The following is a 22,545-nucleotide window of genomic DNA, read 5'->3' as shown; positions in this document are numbered from 1 at the left end:
ACACGCCCATTTAACCAGAATGCGTAATCGCTTTCTTGGTGTTCGAATTTTAAATTGCAATTTCCATAGTTTTTGTTAACGGAACAAAACTTAAAACTGTGACTAAAGATAACCTTTGGTTGGGAAATATCTGATTTCTGCACGTGACTTTGTCTGCGTAAAATCACTACTAGTAAAGTTTGTGGTGATGTCGGTAATCTTTGGATCTACGGAACCGATTTGGAAAATTCTTTTACCATTAGAAAGCTATGTTATTTGTGAGTGTCTTAGGCTATATTTTCTCCCCGTATTCTCACGGGAACGAGAACTACGCGGGTGAGACCGCGTGGCGTTTGCTAATAAGATATATTTTTAAGGATATTGTGAACTTTTTAACAGACTGGGTGTTTGGTGGGTTAAAATAAAACCATACTGAATAGAAGAAGAAGAAGAATGAAGAACGCCCCATACAAAATGATACGATTTAATGACGTCGTAGGTACATAATGATCGTTAGATTTGTATGGGCGTTCAAACAAAATTACTAATATCTTTGATATTTGTGCGTTTATGTTTATAGTTCATTTAATGAAAAATGACACATTTAATGTAAGGAAGCTAAAATTGTATGAATTTTCACCTAATTTTATTAATAAATTTTGAAATTTTATAATCCTATTTATTTTGCAAATATCCAAACAATCTTTGCTTTTTATGTATAAATTAGTTATCCTAAATTAAATTAAATTGACCTTATTTACCAGAATGTATCATAAAAATCAATACATTAAAACCTAGTCATCATCCACATTCATCACTTTTGTTATGTTGATTATTTTACAACGTGTTAAGATTTTCAGTTCACAGAAAATCTGCAACTCAAGCCAAGCTGCATCGTAAACAAATAGCATTCTAGTATTACAAAAATGGAACATTAAAAAATAATGCACGCTCAGTGTAACAAGATATTAAAACTTGTGTGGTAGATACTCGTTTGAAATAGGAATACGGTGGAAAAAATGGCGCCATAGATATTATGTTGTTTTTATGTCATTCGTGGCAAAGATCGATGCCTGTTCAGCCTGGAAATAATGTCGTCTTTATTAGGTACTTCTTAATTTTATAGATGACTAGCGGACGCCCTCGACTTCATCCGCGTGGAATTAAATTTTTCACAAATCCCGAGTGAACCATGGATGTTTCTGGGATGAAACGAATGAATATAATATTCATAAAATTAAGGAACAAATATACACACAAACTTACGCCTTTAGTATTAGTGTGATAATTTCTGGCAAATGTCGAAACCTGGTCAGCCTAGAAAAAATAGTGCCATAGATATTAGGTATTGTATCCTTTTTAGGGTTCCGTAGTTAACAAGGAACCCTTATAGTTTCGCCGTGTCCCTTTGTCAATTCGTCCGCACCATAACTCAGACTCCAGAAAACTGTAATCTAACTTGAGTATAATCTACTATATAAAAATAAGTCAGGTTTTCCTTCCTGACGCTATAACTCCAGAACGCACGAACCGATTTCCACGGTTTTGCATTCGTTGGGAAGGTCTCGGGCTCCGTGAGGTTTATAGCAAAGAAAATTCAGGAAAAGGTAGGGGTAGGGTAAGGGTAGAGTTGGGTGCGGGTAGTTCAAAGTTTACATCGAGTTTCACGCAGACGAAGTCGCGGGCGTCCGCTAGTCACAGAATAAAGAATGTCCAGAATGAGTCTTTACAAGCAGCATGGTGAAGCCGATGAAACCCATAAAAAACCAATCGTCACGCAAATTCTCTTTGAAATCCGCATATATGTACAAACTTTTTTTTATAATTTGTATTTCTAAACTTAACACTAACAGCAATAATATAACGTAAAAAAAACAATAGTCAATAATTACCAATAAAAATACTCCATATTTTATGAACAGTTTTTTAAAATATTTTAAAACAGACGCCATTTTTCTCAAATAATATTGAAAATTACTGATGCAACGCTTCGTGTCGTACTGACTCGAGAATGTATTAGTTTTTGAATTTTGTATTTGTAATGGCTACGACCGTACCGACCAAAATCCCGTTGGTGTGACGACCTTATACATATAGCTGGAAAACAGTGGAGGTTCATGGCAAAGGACAGAAATAAGTGGAAGGAATTGGGGGAGGCCTATACCCTATGAGGGATCCTTATAATTTTAAAAGAAGTAAATCTAATACTACAAAGAAAAATAAATAAATATAACAATGTATATCTAAAACTAACAAACTAAATAATGTAAACATTAAATGTACTAACACTAGATTTAAAAAAACTTTTGTAACACTAGAGTATAAGGAAAATAAAAGGCTTTATTATTATTATTATAATGGCTTCGACACCGTCGTGTTCCGTGTGTTCTATCTGCCTATTATTCTTTAATCTGTGAGTATGATATAAAAATGTCGTAAAATAAAATCTTGATTTTTTTTTAAAACGTCATTCGTGACAAACTTCGAAGTCTGTTCAATGTACCTCTTATGGTGATCATAAAATGACATCAAACACTCTTTATCTTATCTGTTGTTGTTGTAAATACATATTTGCATCATATACACTTTACACATAGCACTTTTTGGATAGCTGCAAACCCTTATTTAAAAAACTTGAAATTCTTCCATTACCTAGTCAGTACATATATCAAATGCTTCTTTTTGTAAAATGAAACCCTAGTCTATTCTCTATTCACACCAACAACGCAAATCTGAGAACATGCCGCAAAAATAAATTGGTTAGACCCCCCACAAGATTGACAATATATGCCAAGAGTTATTTTTGTATGGCAATAAAAATATATAATAAACTTCCTCATAGTCTAAAAGAGATGACCTGGTCAATATTTAAATGTAAAATTTATAAATTATTATTAAAAAAAAGTTATTATGACATTCAAGATTATTTTATGGACATTTTCTAACTTATTATTTTCTAATTGTGACATTGTATTAATTTAGATTCTTTTTTTTTTCTTCATTCAAATGTATTTAATTATTTAAGATAATTCATACACCAGTCATGGTAATATGTATAAAGGCTCAATTATATAATATGTACCATCATGTTAAACCTACATTTTCATGAATAAAATATCATTCATCATTCATTCATTCGTAATTAGGTTGACTTTAAGGCTAATTATAAATAGATAGATAATGATTACTATAGTTCAATTCTTTAGGTTGTTAATGTAAACAAATTAATTAACAATCCATACTAACATTATAAAGCTCAAGAGTTTGTTTGTTTGATTGAACGCGATAATCTCTGGAACTACTGGTCCGATTTGAAAAATTCTTTCAGTGTTAGATAGCCCATTTATCGAATAAGGCTATAGGCTATATAATTATTATCCCCATATTCCTACGGGAACAGGAACCATGCGGGTGAAACCGCGCGGCGTCATCTAGTATTTTAATAAAAAAAGGTAAATTACGAGCTATTCAATATTTATTCACAGAATAAAGAATTATCTAGAATGAGTCTTTACAAGCAGCGTGGTGAAGCCGTTGAAACCCATAAAAACACAAACGTCACGCGTCTCTTTGACAACATCCGCATATACAAACTTTTTTAATAATTTGTATTTCAAAAAACACTAACAACAATTAATTAGGTACCTACGTAAATTGATATCATCATCATCATCAACCCATATTCGGCTCACTGATGAGCTCGAGTCTCCTCTCAGAATGAGAGGGGTTAGGCCAATAGTCCACCACGCTGGCCCAATGCGGATTGGCAGACTTTACACACGCAGAGAATTAAGAAAATTCTCAGATATACAGAAGGCCTAGTGACAGTTTGATACTGTTACTATCGCGTTAACGTAAACGCGAATTTCTAAGCAATTGAAACAGCGCCATCTAGTGGCACTACTGCACAACTGTTTCAATTCCATATAAATTCGCGTTTACGTTAACGCGATAACGCTTCCTTAAAAAAGTTAATATAATAATCAATAATTACCAATAAAAAATACTTCATCCAATTTTTTTTCTAGAATAATATTAAAAATTACTGATGCGCTTCGTGTCGTACTTACTGGAGAATGTATTGGTTTTTTAATTTTGTATTTAAAACGGCTACGACACCGTCGTGTGCCGTGCGCTCTATCTACCTGTTATTCATTAATCTGTGTATTTATTATGAATATTTTTTTCTTGCTTAAAATACTCAGACCTTGTTCGTCTACGAAAAACCGTCTTCCGCTTTTTAGTAAACAATTTTGCTCCGACAAGGGGCCTATAGACGTGAGGGGTCTATAGACCCCAGGTCTTTTTTTACGAGTCGGTACATATAATATTTGTTTCATTGTTTCAGATTTACTATGGAGCTAAAATCACCGAAAGCGAAGAAAAAGTCACCAATAGTTTTATCGTGGAAAAAAATGTTACGCACCCCTGTCCTGCTACTCCTCCTGCTCGGCTCGATAAACTGTGACAGTGACAGTGACAGCGACGTTGACGTTGACGTCGAAACGTCAAACTCTACCCACAGACTAAGCGGTCTCAAATTGAGGCACAGATCCGCACACGTACATCCCAAATCAAATGACACTTTAGTGAAAGACAAACAGATACTGAACGACATTAGGTATTTGAGGCGGCGTTTGAATAAGGAGATGGTGAATTTTGTGATGACTGACTCTCTAGTGGACGGCGAGATCGAGAACCGTGTACATTATAACGGTGTATCGGCTAAGGAGACTTCTGTGGCTCCTGATGGGTAAGTTATTTTTGGAAATCTGTATTTTTATTATAAGGAAAGAATTTGTGTAGGCCAAAAGATACCATTTACCTTCAAGGAGTTTGCTAAAGTCATCATCATCGTCATGAACAGGTAGTGGTTTTAGAAGACGGAGGTCCTGGGTTCGATCCCTGGGTGGGCCGATTGAGGTTTTCTTAATAGGTGCAGGTCTGGTTGGTAGAAGGCTTCGCCTGTGGCTAGTTACCACGATTTAGCATTCCAGTACGATGTCGTGTAGAAACCGAAAGACCGGATTTTCATCCTCCTCCTAACAAGTTATCCCGTTACCATCTTAGATTGCATCATCAGGTGAGATTGTAGTCAAGGGCTTACTCGCAAAAAGAAAAAAAAAGCTTATGTACATCCACTGCTGGACATAGGCCTCTTGCATGGACTTCCAAACAAAACGATCTCGAGCGGCGAGCATCCAGCGGCTCCCTGCAATCCGCTTGATGTCCTTGGTCTACCTAGTGGGGGGGTCGACTAACACTGCACTTTCCGGTGCGAGGTCGCCATTGGGATTAATTACTAAACTAAACTATTAACTACGGTAAAAGCTCATTATTCGCGGGGGCTACGTTCTCTAAATGTGTCGAATACAAAAACCGTGAATATGGAATGGTATTTTATATGAGATTATAAGGGATACGTTCTTGGGCGACAAAATAAATAACAAATATATAAAGAAAAAACAATTAATTGAAGTTATTATATCTTTAGTCTTAGACAATGGTTTGAAGAATTTCGAAATATTTTCTTGCTTGAAATTTTTAAAGCTATAAAAGCTATATTCAGAGTAATTTTTAGCAGTGGCATTCTTAAACCATCCATTCGCAATTTCGGCAATTAAATTTGCAAATTTTACGTCAGTTTTGTCAGTCAGATCCGCGAATAACGAAATATTTAGCCGCGAATATAGGAATTGGGACGCAATTTTTTAATCAGCGAAAACATGATGGAGCTTTTACTGTATTCAATAACCAGATATTTTATAAAACTACAAATCTGATTAAGATGGTGTTTTCATACTGTCCAGCTATACAGTTTTAAAACCTGGCAACCCTATCCGTAAAGAGTTTTCCGATGTATTTCGTCAATAGTTATTTAGAATACGCCAAGAATATCGTAAGTGTGTAGTAATCGACCTATTTCAGCTCATAGAGCTTGGTACACACCGTTTACACAACCCCATTGTATTCACGACCACGACAATGACACGGTTTTGATGATCCCGATTTTTTTGTTTTATTTTTTTAATTGTCACACCTGTAGTATCTCAGACCAATTATTGTATAGGACCTGCCTCGCTAGACGTTATTTTTCTGTCAAAGTGTATGATCAACGATCTAATGCGATTATAAAAACTGTCTCTATAGAATCGATGTTAAATAGTTGTAATCGTGTTCGTCGGTTAAAGAGCTCCGTAAAAATACCTTTTTGTGTAATTGAATTGTGTAAAAAAACGGGCAAAAACTTCTACTTTAATTTAAGATATATACCAAATCTAAGCTCGTGTTCCTCAGAAAACTTATAATTAAACTGGTCGAATTCTATACATTTATTCGCAATTTGAGTTTTTACTTAAACCATTTGTAACAACAAACGTTAGCGAAACGGCATAAAGCACGCCAGTGCCATCTAGAATCTATACTTATAATTTGAATTCTGTACATTTTGTACATTCTATACATTGAAGATATTTTGAAAATTTTTGTTGGGGGGCATTATACATATCATATAATCATTATAAGCTAAATAGTAGATTGTTATACGAGGGGCTAAAACGACCCATTATATACGAGGTATTTTTAGGGCCCGAGACGCAAGGCGAGGGCCGCTAAATAGAAACCGAGTCATATAACCAAAAGAAGAAGAAGATTCTATTTACGAATAAAACCTCCTTCGTTATAAAGTAGGCTAGTTCTTGGCTAGTATTCGTAACAGACAAAAATTAAAAAAACAAAATTACTTTAGCCCCTAGAGGCTGAAATGCTTGTTTAGCCCCGCTGTGGTGTGGTAATATGACAATGTTTATGAGCAAGAGTAGTGAAAAATATTTTTTTTCGATTTTTTGTCTGTCTGTCCGTGTTTTTTTTGTTATTCGGGCATCACGCTGAAACTACTGAATGAATTCAAATGAAACTTGGCACGGTTTAAGACGTTTATACGGAGAAGGTTATAGGATGCTTTTTTATTGCGAAAATAACATAAATGGTCATTTACTTTTTCACTATTAGCGGTGGAAAAAAAACTATAGACTTTAATAGCAGGTCTTAAAACTTTGGATCACTAAAATTGTCAGAAAATTTTAGCGATTAATTAGGAGATTTCCGTCAAAATAAGTAAAAATGAAATGTAAATAAAATATAAGGGTTTTATTTTGTGATTTTAAAACCCTCCTACCCCGTTACGTTCAAATCATCAGATTATCAACTCACCTGCCTTATCTTAATCTGACCTGCTGGTTAACGTACTCACCAATATTAAGGGATCATATTTGGTGGAGTTACTCAGCATTGGGCAAGATATACTCCCTTATGTTTATCTGACGCGCTCGAGTAACTGCAAAATACCCCTCTTCGGCTCCCTTACTATAAAAGCTACTCAATGATATCCAAGAAAGGTTGTCAATAGGCACCGGATGACGTTTTTACTAGAGATGCGCCGAGTAACACTTTTGCCGAGTAACGAGTACCGAGTTTTACTCGGTTAAATTTTTTTTCAACCGAGTGTAACTCGGTTCAATCAAATTCCCATTTCGCGCGCGTAGACAAGTATTCATTCAATTCAATTGGTTTTTTCAAGTAGGCTTAGTTTACAAGCACTTTTGAAACGTCAAGTTTGACTATTTGTAGTGACTCTACCACCAGCTCAGAAGGCGCGGTCTCTTGTTGAGAAGAGCGACGGGAAATTCAACAGTTGCTCTTTTAAATCTTTCATTTTAATTTTATTTAAATTTAATTGAGATTTTCAAAGATTTCTAAATTACTGATAAATACTTTTTGATTAACACTGTTGTTTTAATTATATGTACCTAAATAATGCTTTTCTTAAACAAGGTATACTCGGCATTCACCGACCGAGCTATTCGGCCGAGTACGAGTATCAAAAAATCCGCCGAGTACGCCGAGTACCGAGTATCAACCGAGTACTCGGCCCATCTCTAGTTTTTACCTATTAAAAACTAGGTACTAATATTATAAAGTGGTACTTACTTGTATGTATTCTGTAAAAGTTTGTGGTGTAGAGGGTAATCTCTGGATCTACGAAACCGATTTTGGAAATTCATTTACCACTAAAAAGCTCCGTTATTTGTGAGTGTCATAAGTTATATTTTATCACCGTATCGTCACTGGAACCTTAACTATTCGGGTGAAACCGCGGTCAAAATCATTACTAATTTCCGTCCAGGATTCAACCTAGAACCTCGTTTTCGAGTCAACCACTGTACCACAGGTCATCGAGTGAAACGTAAATGAATTGGGTAACAGTGATCGATGTTTATACGATACGCCGTAATGTGTAGACAGACAGATACCGCGCGTTGAATGAGAGAAATTTTAAATAGTACCCTCCTTTTACACAATATCTCAAGTTAACATTAATTATAGGTAGATGTCAGCGGCGAAGAGTTCATAGAGACCGATTCCCGCCGGGTTACCTTTTAAAAATCCATGCATACATATTCTTTATTGTTATTAATCAATCGGAGTCGCAGGGACTGACTGGATGCAGGCGGCTCAGTATCGTGATGTTTCGAAGTCCCTACAAAAGGCCTATGTCCTGCAGTGGACGTTCATCGGCTGATATGATGATGATGATGATGATGATGATGATGATGATGATGATGATGATGATGATTAATTTGACCCACTTCCCGGTCTTCGATTACAATGAAATTTTGCACACGCTCTGAGTTCTGATGACAATACATGACTAGCTTAGAAACGTTATAAACGTTAATATGGAGAAGGATACTTTTTATTGCAAAAATAAAATAAATAATATAATATAAATAGGGGTTTAAAGTTTGTATGGAAAGTCCTTTATTTTTAGAATTAAGTACAGTTTTAAAAATTTTTTCATAAATCGTAAAAAAAATACGAAATATAATGGAATTCAAATTTTTTTTTAATTCAACCACTGACGTGTTGAAATAGAGCTTGGATGTTTACATTGATTTCCACGCGGACGAAGTCGCGGGCGTCAGCTAGTGTTTCATCATCATGATCATCATCATTGTCAGCCGATGGACGTCCACAGCTGGACATAGGCCTCTTGCATGGACTTTCAAACAAAACGGTCTCGAGCCGCCAGCATCCAGCGGCTCCCTGCAACTCGCTTGATGTCTTCGGTCCACATAGTGGGGGGTCGACCAACACTGCACTTTCCGGTGTGGGGTCGCCATTCCAGCACCTTGGGACCCCAACGTCCATCGGCTCTTCGAACTATGTGGCCTGCCCACTGCCACTTCAGCTTCGCGAATCGCTGAGCTATGTCAGTGACTTTAGTTCGTCTGCGGATCTCCTCATTTCTGATTCGATCACGCAGAAACCCCAAGCATAACACGCTCCATCGCCCGCTGAGTGACTCTGAGCCTTCTTATTAGGCCCATAGTTAGCGACCAAGTCTCGGATCCGTAAGTCATCACTGGCAACACGCACTGTTCGAAGACTTTCGTCTTCAGGCACTGAGGAATTTCGGACGAAAAGATGTCGCGGAGTTTCCCAAACGCTGCCCAGCCGAGCTGGATTCGGCGATTCACCTCTTTCTCGAAATTGGACCTACCTAACTGGACTGTGTGTCCTAGGTATATATATGTAAAAAGAAAACCTCTTTAATATTATTTCTTTTTGGTAATTTACTTTTTTTTTCATGACATTGTCACATTTTAAATATTCGATATATTATTATTGACTTAACAGCAAAATATTAAAATTTTTATTAAAATATAAAGTAAATGTAAATAATGGCTTTGAATGTTGTTTTTATATTTTATTTATAGGTAAGTTTTAGTTTAGTATTTAATTTATATATATATAGCTAGTGTTTAATAATATTAAACTCAGATATAACATAACGCCTAAATTCTTGGCACGCATTTCGCCTTGGCAATGACATTGGCTGGATTCTTTCTGATATAACTGTTACATAACACGAATTACGTGCTGTTTACGTTTGTGTGTGTTTACGTTTGTGTGTGTTTACGTTTGTGTGACCTCTCGAACTTAGATAGTTGGTTAAGTTTACCAACAGAAAATATTTATCATTATTAATTATTAATTTACAATTTCTACACTAATATTATGAAGATAAATTATTTATTTGATTGTTTGTAGTTTCGGAACTGCTTGACCGATTTTAATAATTCCTTCGTCGTTATCAACCCATATTCGGCTCACTGCTGAGCTCCACTCAGAATAAGAGGGGTTAGGCCAATAGTCCACCACGCTGGCCCAATGCGGATTAGCAGACTTCACACACGCAGAGAATTAAGATAATTCTCTGGTATGCAGGTTTCCTCACGATGTTTTCCTTCACCGTTTGAGACACGTGATATTTAATATCTTAAAATGCACACAACTGAAAAGTTGGAGGTGCATGCCCCGGACCGGATTCGAACCGTCACCCTCCGGAATCGAAGGCAGAGGTCATATCCACTGGGCTATCACGGCTTATCCTTCCTAATGGATATTATTATTATTCCTACGATATGGATAAACGCAAGGATTACATTTTACGCTACAAGTAAAGCTTATGTGCCTACAAAATCAACGTAAAAAGTGATCTGAAAAGCGCACATATGTACAATCTTGTGTTTAATCTCACATAGAATCTTGTCATCATCATCATCATCATCATCATCATCATCATCATCATCATCATCATCATCATCATCATCATCATATCGATGGACGTCCAAAGCAGGACCTTTTGCAGGCACTTCCAATCATCAAGATACTGAGCCAAATGCATCCAGCGAATCCCTGCGACTCGCTTGATGTCGTCAGTCCACCTGGTGGGGGGTCGACCAACACTGCATTGGTCTTATAACCGGCTAAGCTTATTGGTTGCTTGCGTAACTATACTAGCCGTCCCAAAGAAAAGGGAATTCACAGCGCTTGATACAAACTCCGGTGTCTCATACAACCATACAACTATATTTATAACAAATAATATGTATGTATGGATTTTTAAAAGGTAACCCGGCGGGAATCGGTCTGTATGGACTCTTCGCCGCAGACATCTAATTCATCATATCAGCCGATGGACGTCCACTGCAGGACATAGGCCTTTTGTAGGCACTTCCAAACATCACGATACTGAGCCGCCTGCATCCAGCGAATGTCTGCGACTCGCTTGATGTCGTCAGTCCACCTGGTGGAGGGTCGACCAACATTGCGTTGGTCTTATAACCGGCTAAGCTTATTGGTTGCTTGCGTAACTGTACTAGCCGATGAGGTAAAGTGAAGTAGGATAAGTCAAAGCAAATTTACTGGGTCCGGTAATGGCTTTTACATAATATGGAGGTAAATGGTATTTTTTTCCTTATTCATAAACTGGGTAGGTACGTATAATGTTATTAAATAGTCAAGATTTTTTTGCGTTTTCCTTTTTTCTGGGAATAACCGACCGTTTTGACGACCTCCGTGGCGCAGTGGTATGCGCGGTGGATTTACAAGACGGAGGTCCTGGGTTCGATCTCCGGCTGGGCCGATTGAGGTTTTCTTAATTGGTCCAGGTCTGGCTGATGGGAGGCTTAGGCCGTGGCTAGCTACCACCCTACCGACAAAAACGTACCGCCAAGCGATTTAGCGTTCCGGTACGATGTCGTGTACAAACCGAAAGGAGTGTGGATTTTCATCCTCCTCCTAACAAGTTAGCCCGTTACCATCTTAGACTGCATCATCACTTACCATCAGGTGAGATTGTAGTCAAGGGCTAACTTGTAAAGAATAAAAAATACTGCACATAACTGAAAAGTTAGAGGTGCATGCCCTGGATTCGAACCTACGCCCGAATCGAAGGCAGAGTTCCATATCCATTGGGCTATCATGGCTATCATGTCAAATTATTGCCATACCTTGACGTATCATAAAAAAGGTTTGGTTTTTTCTCCTACGGAATCCTAAAAGTGATGCAATGTAAGCGAAAATCCGAAGGACTTTACTTAATTCTTAATAACTTACAGAAATAAACCGAAATAAACCTTATTACCATAAAAATAAGCACTTGACCGATATAATTAACAATATGAAAAAAATATTCGTCACATCACGCCATTTTGTCTGGTTGGCAAGTGAGTTAATATTATTTTTAAACGTTTACAACATTATGATTCGTGTAAACCATTCAAATATCGCCTTTAACTCAATGCCATAAAATCTATCTTATAGGCAATACTAATTTTGCGTATCGGGTTCTCATTACAAATTTATTAGTCAATCGTACAAACAAAAATCAATCTTACGTCATAGGTATAGGTAATAGGATACATATGAAGTGTGTTATAGATTGTGTTGACAAGACGCTAATAGTTGAAGGAAGTCAGCGAAAGTCAAAAGAGGACAACTATAGGGTTTTTTTATACGCCACGACTACGATACGATTTAATCTGATCGTTGCATAATCGGATCTTATTACGCAATCTTTACTATTATTATAAATGCGAAAGTAAGTCTGTCTGTCTGTTACTAACTCCTTAAAAACCGTTGTCGTACATCAAGGAATATTCGAAAAAAATTGCCAAATCGGTTTAGCCGTACTCGAGATTTGCGCTTAGCAATTCATTTTTATATTGTTTTATATTATAGGTATTTATCATAAAAAAATCAATTTTCTGTAGCATAAATTCCTAAATGAAACGTAGCCTTTATGAATCACGTCACACTAAAAATCAAATGTCAAATTGTTGTGTTTCGATGGCAAAAATTTTACGTACATGTTTTATTATTTATATTATAATTTTTACTGGTTATTATTGACGGGACAAATTAAAATATAGCTTAAAATACTTCAATAATTAAATTTAAAAACTATTTAAAAAATAGGCAAGTAGCCTATTACGTAAATTAATATAATAATCAATAATTACCAAAAAAAAAATACTCCATCTTATTTATTTATTTTTTGAGTACATATATTTAAAAACACAAAACACAATTTCTCTTGAATAATATTGAAAATTACTGATGCGACGCTTCGTGTTGTACTGACTCGCGAATGAATTCGTTTTTGAATTTTGTATTTTGAACGGCTACGAGACCGTCGCGTTCCGTGGGCTCTTTCTGCCTATTATTATTTAATCTGTGGTTGCAGCTGTCAAAATGTTCTTCACACCTCTCCGACATTATTCATAGGGATTCTTAATGAAATTCAATAATTAATTAAATCAATTAGTTTAAGTTATCACTTCCGTGGAGCGTTTTTTTAAAGGGCAGGATTATTTCTGGCAAATTGGAATACTATGACATTGAGATTTTCTAAATAAGGAATGTTTCTTTTCTTTCCTTTCTTTCTAAAGGAGTGTTTCAGAATATGTATGATTTATAAGAAGTTTTTTTTTATTCAATGTCGTTTCTTGTAAAGTGGCTTCTTCGGAAGTTACGAATATCTATTTAATCTGTGCCGTGTATAATTACGTGATATCAATTCGAACTGCACCGGCGCGTTCCAAATTTAAATTTTCAACATGGCGCGTGAATTTCTTTCTTTTTATTACACTATGCACGCAATGGTCAAAGACTTTTGATGTTTAAATATAATTTTATGCGTGGAGTAATTAAATTTTGAATTATGTAGTTTATAGAGTAAGACGTTAAATGTTGATGCTAATTTGTTAATCACACTTTGCATATTATCTATATTTTTAATGAACAGAATGAAATTAAATATTAGAATTAATTAGATTTCTAAAAAGTATTTTTATCGAAAAAGAGCAACTGAATTTATTGCCAGTGCTTTCAGCAGAAACTGCCTTCCCTAGAAAAACAAAAAACCCGACTGCCTAAGCGTTATGAACTGAAAAGAGAAAAACAAGTATCACAATAAAGATATACTCTTTCTTCTGACTTCTCTCTGACTCTTTCTTCTGACTTCTTCTTCTTCTTCTGACTCTTTCTTCTGACTTCTTTTTCTTCTTCTGACTCTTTCTTCTGATTCTGACTAATCTTTGTGGTGCTGCAGGCGGGGATAAGGCAGATAAGACTTTCTTACGCGCAAAGAATGAAATACCAATGTTTGTCACATTGAATTTTGTCACAAAGAATTTAGTTAGTTAGTAGTTAATTAGAGTATATGTTAGGAGTGTCTCTGCGTGATCGAATCAGAAATGAGGAGATCCGCAGAAGAACCAAAGTCACCGACATAGCTCAACGAGTTGCGAAGCTGAAGTGGCAATGGGCGGGGCACATAGTGCGAAGAGCCGATGGACGTTGGGGTCCCAAAGTGCTGGAATGGCGACCCCGCACCAGTAAGCGCAGTGTTGGCCGACCCCCCACCAGGTGGACTGACGACATCAAGCGAGTCGCAGACATTCGCTGGATGCAGGCGGCTCAGTATCGTGATGTTTGGAAGTCCCTACAAAAGGCCTATGTCCTGCAGTGGACGTCCATCGGCTGATATGATGATGATGATGATGAGAGTATATATCTATATTGTGATACTTGTTATTCTCTTTTCAGTTCATAACGCTTAGGCAATCGGGTTTTTTGTTTTTATAATAATTTTTTTTTCAATATTATTCAAGAAAAATGGCGTCTTGAGTTTTTAAATATTTTAAAAACTGTTTGTTTTTGTAACTAAAGAAATAAGATGGATTTTTTTAAATGGTTATTATTGTATAATATTTTAATTTACGTAATTGTTGTTAGTGTTAAATTTTGAAATACATATTATGATAAAAGTTTGTATATGCGGTTGTCAAGGAGACGCGTGACGTTTGTTTATGAGTTTCACCGGCCTCACCACGCTACTTTGTAAAAGACTCATTCTGGATCATCTTTATTCTGTGGCTGTGACATTGGGTTTTTTCTAAATATGGAGATTTTCTTTCCTTTCAGTTTTTCTACTTATGCCTCGGAGAGCATTTTAAGTTATCTATGTCATTATCATTATTATCTGATAGTGAACGTACAGACTCACCCACCAACCCACATTGGAGTCGCGTGGTGGGTCCAAGATCTGAATCTTCATGCTTAGATCATATTCTGCTCACGGTTGAGCACGAGTCTCTCAGAATGAGAGGGGTTAGGTTAGTCCAACACGCTGGCCCAATGCGGATCTCTGGTATGCAGGTTTCCTCACGATGTTTTTCCTTCACCGTTTGAGACACGTGATATTTAATTTCTTAAAATGCATACAACTGAAAAGTTGGAGGTGCATGCCCCGGATTCGAACTTATGCCCTCGAAGGCAGAGGTCATCCATGTCATATTAGATTGCAGTTTTTTGTTTGTTTTTCAAAATTCTTTATTAGGCAGAAATATTATACACAAGCATGTTTTATACATATAAATAGCATACAGTCAACATAACACTAAATTGCTAACTAAGGCTAACTGGTAGCACGGTGTATAAATAGCATACAGTCAACATAACACTAAATTGCTAACTAAGGCTAACTGGTAGCACGGTGTATAAATAGCATACAGTCAACATAACACTAAATTGCTAACTAAGGCTAACTTATACCTATTTTAGTTAACGGCTATGTACTTAAAACTATATAGCCCGTGATAGCCCAGTGGATACGACCCCTGCTTCCGATTCCGGTGGGTGTGGGTTCGAATCCGGTCCGGGGCAAGCACCTCCAACTTTTCAGTTGTGTGCATTTTAAGAAATCAAATATCACGTGTCTCAAACGGTGAAGGAAAAAATCGTGAGGAAACCTGCATACCAGAGAATTTTCTTAATTCTCTGCGTGTGTGAAGTCTGCCAATTGGGCCAGCGTGGTAGACTATTGGCCTAACCCCTCTCATTCTGAGAGGAGACTCGAGCTCAGCAGTGAGCCGAATATGGGTTGATAACGACGACTCAAAACTATTTAAATTTTAACATGAAACAAACGTAATGAAAAATTAAGACGTAATATCAAACATTATTGACTATTGCGGTAAATTGCAGTGGGATTATTAAAAATAGTTTGATAATTTTTTTTTAATAGCAACACTTTGCCGCGCAAAAAAGATGGCGACCGCCCGCGTTAAGCTATGCGAGTGTTTATTTATATTTACCCACAAATAAAAACACAAATACCGCGAACCCAGGCCAGTTGGCACTTCCGTTCCCACGGTGTAAAAGTGCAACTTCAATTTTGAAAGTTGGCAGGCGTTTTTTTTTTTTAATTTTTTTACAGCCTCGGACTCTGGGTGGACTGACTGAAAAGTTTGCACAAAAAAGTTTTTAGCTCGACGAATGTTTGACCTTGTTTGACCTATATTTATTTTAACTACTGAATGCTATTTTGTTTATATTTTAAGATTTATTGACTCGAATTTATCGAAGTTATGAAGCACGTGGTTCAAAGAGCCGATGGATGTTGGGGTTCCAAGGTGCTGGGATGGCGACCCTCCACCGGAAAGCGCAGTGGTCGACCCCCCACTAGGTGGAGCGAAGACATCAAGTGGGTTGCAGGGTGCCGTTGGATGCTGGCGGCTCGAGATCGATGTGCTTGGAAGTCCATGCAAGAGGCCTATGTCCAGCAGTGGACGCCCATCGGCTGATAATGATGATGATTTAATTTAACGTCAGATATCACATAAAACTGAATTTATTTTGTGAAATTAATCTTTAGTTATAACAAGCTTATAATAATAACAATTTTTAATTATTAATTTAATTCGGGTTTTTCTTATCTATAGGCATAACCACAAAAATATGGAACGATGTTGCGGAAAAAATACAACTAATTAGTGTGACTAACATTAGGTTAGGTAAATAATCCTATCCTACTAATATTATAAACGCGAAAGTTTGTATGGATGTTTGGATGTTCGTTACTCTATAACGCCGCTACTACTAAAGCGATTAAGATAAAATTTGGAATGGAAATAGATTTTACTCTGGATTAACACATTGGCTACTTTTTATCCCGTAAAAATCCATGGTTTCCCGAGATTTGCGAAAACTGATGATTTTGATGATATGAATAGGTATTTGTTACTCTTTCACGCCTCAACTACTGAACCGAGTTAGCTGAAATTTGGTATTGAGATATATTATAGCCTGGATTAACACATAGACTACTTTTTATACCGGAAAAATCCATGGTTCCCGAGGGATTTGTGAAAAACTAAATTCCACGCAGACGAAGTCGAGGGCGTCCGCTAGTAAAAAATAAAATGAAAAAAAATCTTGACTTTACAAAGTGCTTATAAATTGAGCCTAACTAGAAATAAATGTATAAAAAATTTATAAAAAAAATGTATGAAATATCAACAAATCGGGAATAAAGAATCTCATCGATTTCTCGCATCTTAACCGTTCTAATTCATATCAATAGAGATTGCGACTGCGTTTCCCAATAAACCTTTACGAAAGTGAGAATGCAAAGGGTGACATACGAAGTGCAACTTAGCTTAATAGCCCGTTTAGCTCGACCCGCGGGTTCAGAGATATCTTTGTATGGACAAGACCGAAATATTTGATTTCGTTTTGTATCAACTTATGCAATTATAATCATTTATTTTTTATTTTACTCATACAGTAGTTCTTTTTCTTTGATATTAATTCAAGTTACACTTTTTGAGCGTGGTGACCGATAAGAAAACAAATTTTTCTTTTATTAAATAAATAAAAAGTTATTATTGTTTATTAATCGCACGCACACAACGCCGTGTTGAAGACTGCCGAACTGAAACGACGTTAGACGATACACGGCCTTCAAGCCACATCTCCGTGCCCGTCGGAGTGGGGAGCGTGAGGTTTTTTCGTTACGGAATTTCTGGATTCGGGCCCCGCGCTCAAGGCCCGCGATAGAAGCTATGCAATAGCTTGAAAAAAAAATTAATAAAAAAATACAACTGACTTCAAAATTATAAAAATGTTTTTACTAAACTAAAAAGCGAAAAATAACATCCAATGTGCAGTCTTCTCAGTGCGATCAGTTTAAAGGCGGTACCAAGTTTCACTAAATTGGTACATTTTTATAATTTTGAAGTCGGTTATATTTTTTTATTATTTTTTAATTTTCCATTTTTAGTGATACCATGATAAAAGATTAAAAAAATAAACATATAAATTAATCAAGCCGAATTACAAGATAGCTATTGTAAACCGTTGAGAAGCTCCCTTAGCTGTCCTTCGTCTCCATCAACAGAGCCCTAATGACAGTCACAACAAGGTCTCTTTACTAGTATAATATTAGTTTAGATACAATGGACTGACTGGTATGTCCACAACAATCTAAGCGTATTGTATGCATGAACAAAGCCGACAGTCGAAAAGGCCTCCGCCCTGCGCCGTAACTATAGCCGCTATAGACTAATAGTCTTGTAGAACTATACTTGTGCAGAATTATAGACTAATAGTCTTGTAGAACTATACTTGTGCAGAATTATAGACTAATAGTCTTTTAGAACTATACTGCTGCAGAAATATAAACTAATAGTCTTGTAGAACTATACTGCTGCATACATATAGACTAATAGTCTTGTAGAACTATACTGCAGCAGAAATATAGACTTATAGTCTTGTAAAACTATACTGCTGCATAAATATAGACTAATAGTCTTGTAGAACTATACTGCTGCATAAATATAGACTAATAGTCTTGTAGAACTATACTGCTGTATAAATATCTGCTCGATGGTCCAGACTTCGCATCCATATTCCCAAACGGTGAAAGAAAAACATCGTGAGGAAACCTGCTTACCTGAAAATTTTCTTAATTCTCTGCGTGTGTGAAGTCTGCCAATCCGCATTGGGCCAGCGTGGTGAACTAACCTAACCCCTCATTCTGAGAGGAGACTCGTGCTCAAAAGAGAGACGAATATGGGTTTTTATGATACGTCTATACATATCATAAAAACCTATATTCGTCTCTCTGTGTGTGCCTAAGGTCTCTATTTAGGGTAGGTACTATTACCTACCCTAGTTTAAAACCTTAGGCACGCCACTGTATGCACAGTCTGTGCAATTTAGCACCTGTGCACTCACCGGGCCGTCAAAAGCGTTCGCGTCGCCGGGCGCGAACAAAACGCGAAGAAAATTGTAAAGAGACTGTCCTCGCGAATGGGCTTATGAAACAATACTCAGCTTTTTTTCTAATTTCACATAATGTTTCTATTGACCTATCTATGCAGATACAGAGAAATTGAAAAAAAAGATTGTTTTTTTTTATTCTCTGACAAGTTAGCCCTTGACTGCAGTCTCATCTGATGTTCATCATCATCATTATCAACCCATATTCGGCTCACTGCTGAGCTCGAGTTTCCTCTCAGAATGAGAGGGGGGGGGGGGGGGTTTAGGTCAATAGTCCACCGCGCTGGCCCAATGCGGATTGGCAGACTTCACACACGCAGAGAATTAAGATAATTCTCTGGTATGCAGGTTTCCTCACGATGTTTTCCTTCACCGTTTGAGACACGTGATATTTAAATTCTTAAAATGCACACAATTGAAAAGTTGGAGGTGCATGCCCCGGACTGGATTCGAACCCATACCCTCCGGAATTGGAGGCAGAGGTCATATCCACTGGGCTATCACGGCTAAAAATGTCTAGTTAGGAGGCAGTAACTAAGAAATAGTTAGTAACTAGCGGACACCCGCGACTTCGTTCGCGTAGAATTTAGTTTTTCACAAATCCCTCGGGAACCATGGATTTTTCCGGGATAAAAAGTTAGTGTTAATCCAGGCTATAATATATCATAATACCAAATTTCAGCTAAATCGGTTCAGTAGTTGAGGCGTGAAAGAGTAAGAAACATTCATATCATCAAAATCATCAGTTTTCGCAAATCTCGAGAAGCCATGGATTTTTCCTTGATAAAAAGTACCCTATTTGTTAATCCAGAGTAAAATCTATTTCCATTCCAAATTTCAGTCAAATCACTTCAGTAGTAACGGCGTTATAGAGTAACAAACATCCAAACATACATACAAACTTTCGCGTTTATAGGTAACTAGCTGATGCCGTGCTGTTTCACCCGCGTGGTTCCCGTTCCCATATGAATACAGGGATAATATATAGCCTTCCTCGATAAATGGGCTATCTATCGCTGAAAGAATTTTTCAAATCGGACCAGTAGTTCCTGAGATTCAAACAATTCACGTTTAATCAAACAAACAAACTCTTCAGCTTTATAATATTAGTATAGATTATAATATTAGTATAGATAATATAAAGCTAGAAGCTCAGACCAATTATAGAAGGACCTGTATCGCACTCATAGTCACGAACAAAATTGTCTGTCATTTTCTGAGGAAAACGAGCTTAGATTTGGTATATATCTTATACTAAACTAGAAGTTTTTGCCCGTTTTTTACATAATTCAATTACACAAAAAAGTTTTTTTACGGAGCTCTTTAACCGACGAACACGATTACAACTATTTAACATCGATACTATAGAGGCAGTTTCTATAATCGCATTAGATCGTTGATCATATACTTTGACAGAAAAGTAACGTCTAGCGAGGCAGGTCCTATACAATAATTGGTCTGAGGCTAGAAGACAACTGGATAAATTATTAGTAATTCTTAGTATGTCTTAGTTAACCAGTAACTAAGAAATAGTTAGTAAAAAAATAAAATCGTACCAAAAACTATTGACTCAATTAGTTCCCACACTTTCGTACCGAGATCAACAAACCGTACCGGACCGCAGCGAAAGATTATGACTCGACACAATCCTGCATTTGTTCTGCGCTAATGGTACGTTCGTACCAACCAGGGTTCCCAACTTAGGGGTTTTCCCCCCAGATTTAGGGGACAAATAAGTGAAATGGGATTTTTTAAAATTTTTAGGGGTATTTTCAGGGATTTTTTGACTCTTTAATATTTTTAAATTGATGATAATTTTAATATTTCTTTCTTGACCTAGCGACTTATAACGACATATAATACGTTATTCTACAACCACTCTAAGGCAACTGGCGGCAATTTTCATCGAATAAAAAAATTGGTAAATTTATTCATTGTCAACATGTATGATTTCAAAAAATCTGAATCTTCAGATAAAGACGTAGTATTTTGTCTGTATTAAATATAGACTTTTGAAACATATGACAGCTTATTATTTCTAAATTATTATGAATTTATATTTTTTAGGGGGACAACTCAATAATTAAGGCGATTTTAGGGGTTCTTGACACCAACTTTAGGGATAAATATTTTGGAGAGTTGGTAACACTGGTACCAACGAAAAACTGGTTATTACCAACCAATAATTATACCATTCTGTTGTATTATTGGTTCTTATTTCGTATTGGAATTAAATACACTACTATTTCAAATAGTACTTGTAAAATGTTTCTTTTTATTGTTACTGTAAAATGTATTTTTCTTATGTAAACTGATTTTATGTAATCGTTCGTCGTCATCAACCCATATTCGGCTCACTGCTGAGCTCGAGTCTCCTCTCAGAATGAGAGGGGTTAGGCCAATAGTCCACCACGCTGGCCCAATGCGGATTGGCAGACTTTACACACGCAGAGAATTAAGATAATTCTCTGGTATGCAGGTTTCCTCACGATGTTTTCCTTCACCGTTTGAGACACGTGATATTTAATTTCTTAAAATGCACACAACTGAAAAGTTGGAGGTGCATGCCCCGGACCGGATTCGAACCCACACCCCTCCGGAATCGGAGGCGGAGGTCATATCCACTGGGCTATCACGGCTTGCTATCTGTTATATTATTGGTTCTTATTTCGTATTGGAATTAAATACACTTTTATGTAGATACTATATACAGCTGATGGTAAGTGATGATGCATTCTAAGATGGAAGCGGGATAATTTGTTAGGAGTAGGAGGAGTATAAAATCCACACCCGGTGGTCGTATGTGCGGTGGATTTACAAGACGGACGTCCTGGGTTCGATCCCCGGCTGAGCCGATTGAGGTTTTCCTAATTTGCCCGGTTTGGCTAGTTACCACCTTACCGACAAAGATACCGCTTAGCCATTTCGCGTTCCGGTACGAAGTCGGGTAGAAACCAGAAGGGGTGTGGATGTTTCATTCTTCTAACAAGTTATCCCGCATCCTTATCTTGGATTGCATCATCACTTACCATCAGGTGAGACCCTACTAAATAAACCTATGAATTCAAATGGGTTACAGGCAACCACTAGATCAGAGTGAATCAAAACCGTAATGCTTGGAAATCCTTAAAAATACCTAACTATAGAATGTTGAGTAATTGTTTTTTTTTAAATCTCTAAACTCCCCAGAAGCCATAGCTGGCAAATTAAAAAGAAAGAAATAGAAGGCGGCCATCTTTGCACGTATTATCGTGGCTGTCAATCATTTCGAATTTCGAACTTAGAACAAATTCGAAGTGATGTTTCCTGTGTGACCACTTTCAGCTTTTAATTAGTTTCAATGACTGATACGGGACGTGGGTTCGATTCCCGTTATTGTTTATTACCAATGTGAGTTTATACACTTTTTATGAACACGCCACAGAATGATCCAGAATGAGTTTTTTTTACAATGACGGCCTCCGTGGCGCAGTGGAATGCGCGGTGGATTTACAAAACGGAGGTCCTGGGTTCGATCCCCGGCTGGGCCGATTGAGATTTTCTTAATTGGTCCAGGTCTGGCTGGTGGGAGGCTTCGGCCGTGGCTAGTTA

General features: G+C 36.9%; 1 protein-coding gene across 4 annotated transcripts in view; it reads left to right on the top strand.

The window, feature by feature from the left end:
- The window catches only part of LOC112045804 (uncharacterized), an 87,081-nt gene that overhangs the window by 9,388 nt on the left and 55,148 nt on the right, over positions 1–22,545 (top strand). For all 4 annotated transcript variants that reach the window (XM_024082144.2, XM_024082146.2, XM_052889734.1 and 1 more), the window contains exon 2: positions 4,328–4,732. In XM_024082144.2, the coding sequence (XP_023937912.1) occupies positions 4,335–4,732 (398 nt within the window). In that variant the 5' untranslated portion in view covers positions 4,328–4,334. The remainder of the gene's footprint in view (positions 1–4,327; positions 4,733–22,545) is intronic.

Source organism: Bicyclus anynana, chromosome 26 (assembly GCF_947172395.1).
Source record: "Bicyclus anynana chromosome 26, ilBicAnyn1.1, whole genome shotgun sequence".
NCBI classification, from domain to species: Eukaryota; Metazoa; Arthropoda; class Insecta; order Lepidoptera; family Nymphalidae; genus Bicyclus; species Bicyclus anynana.
The sequence above is the reverse complement of the archived record's forward strand: the minus strand, read 5'-3'. Positions and strand labels throughout refer to the sequence as shown.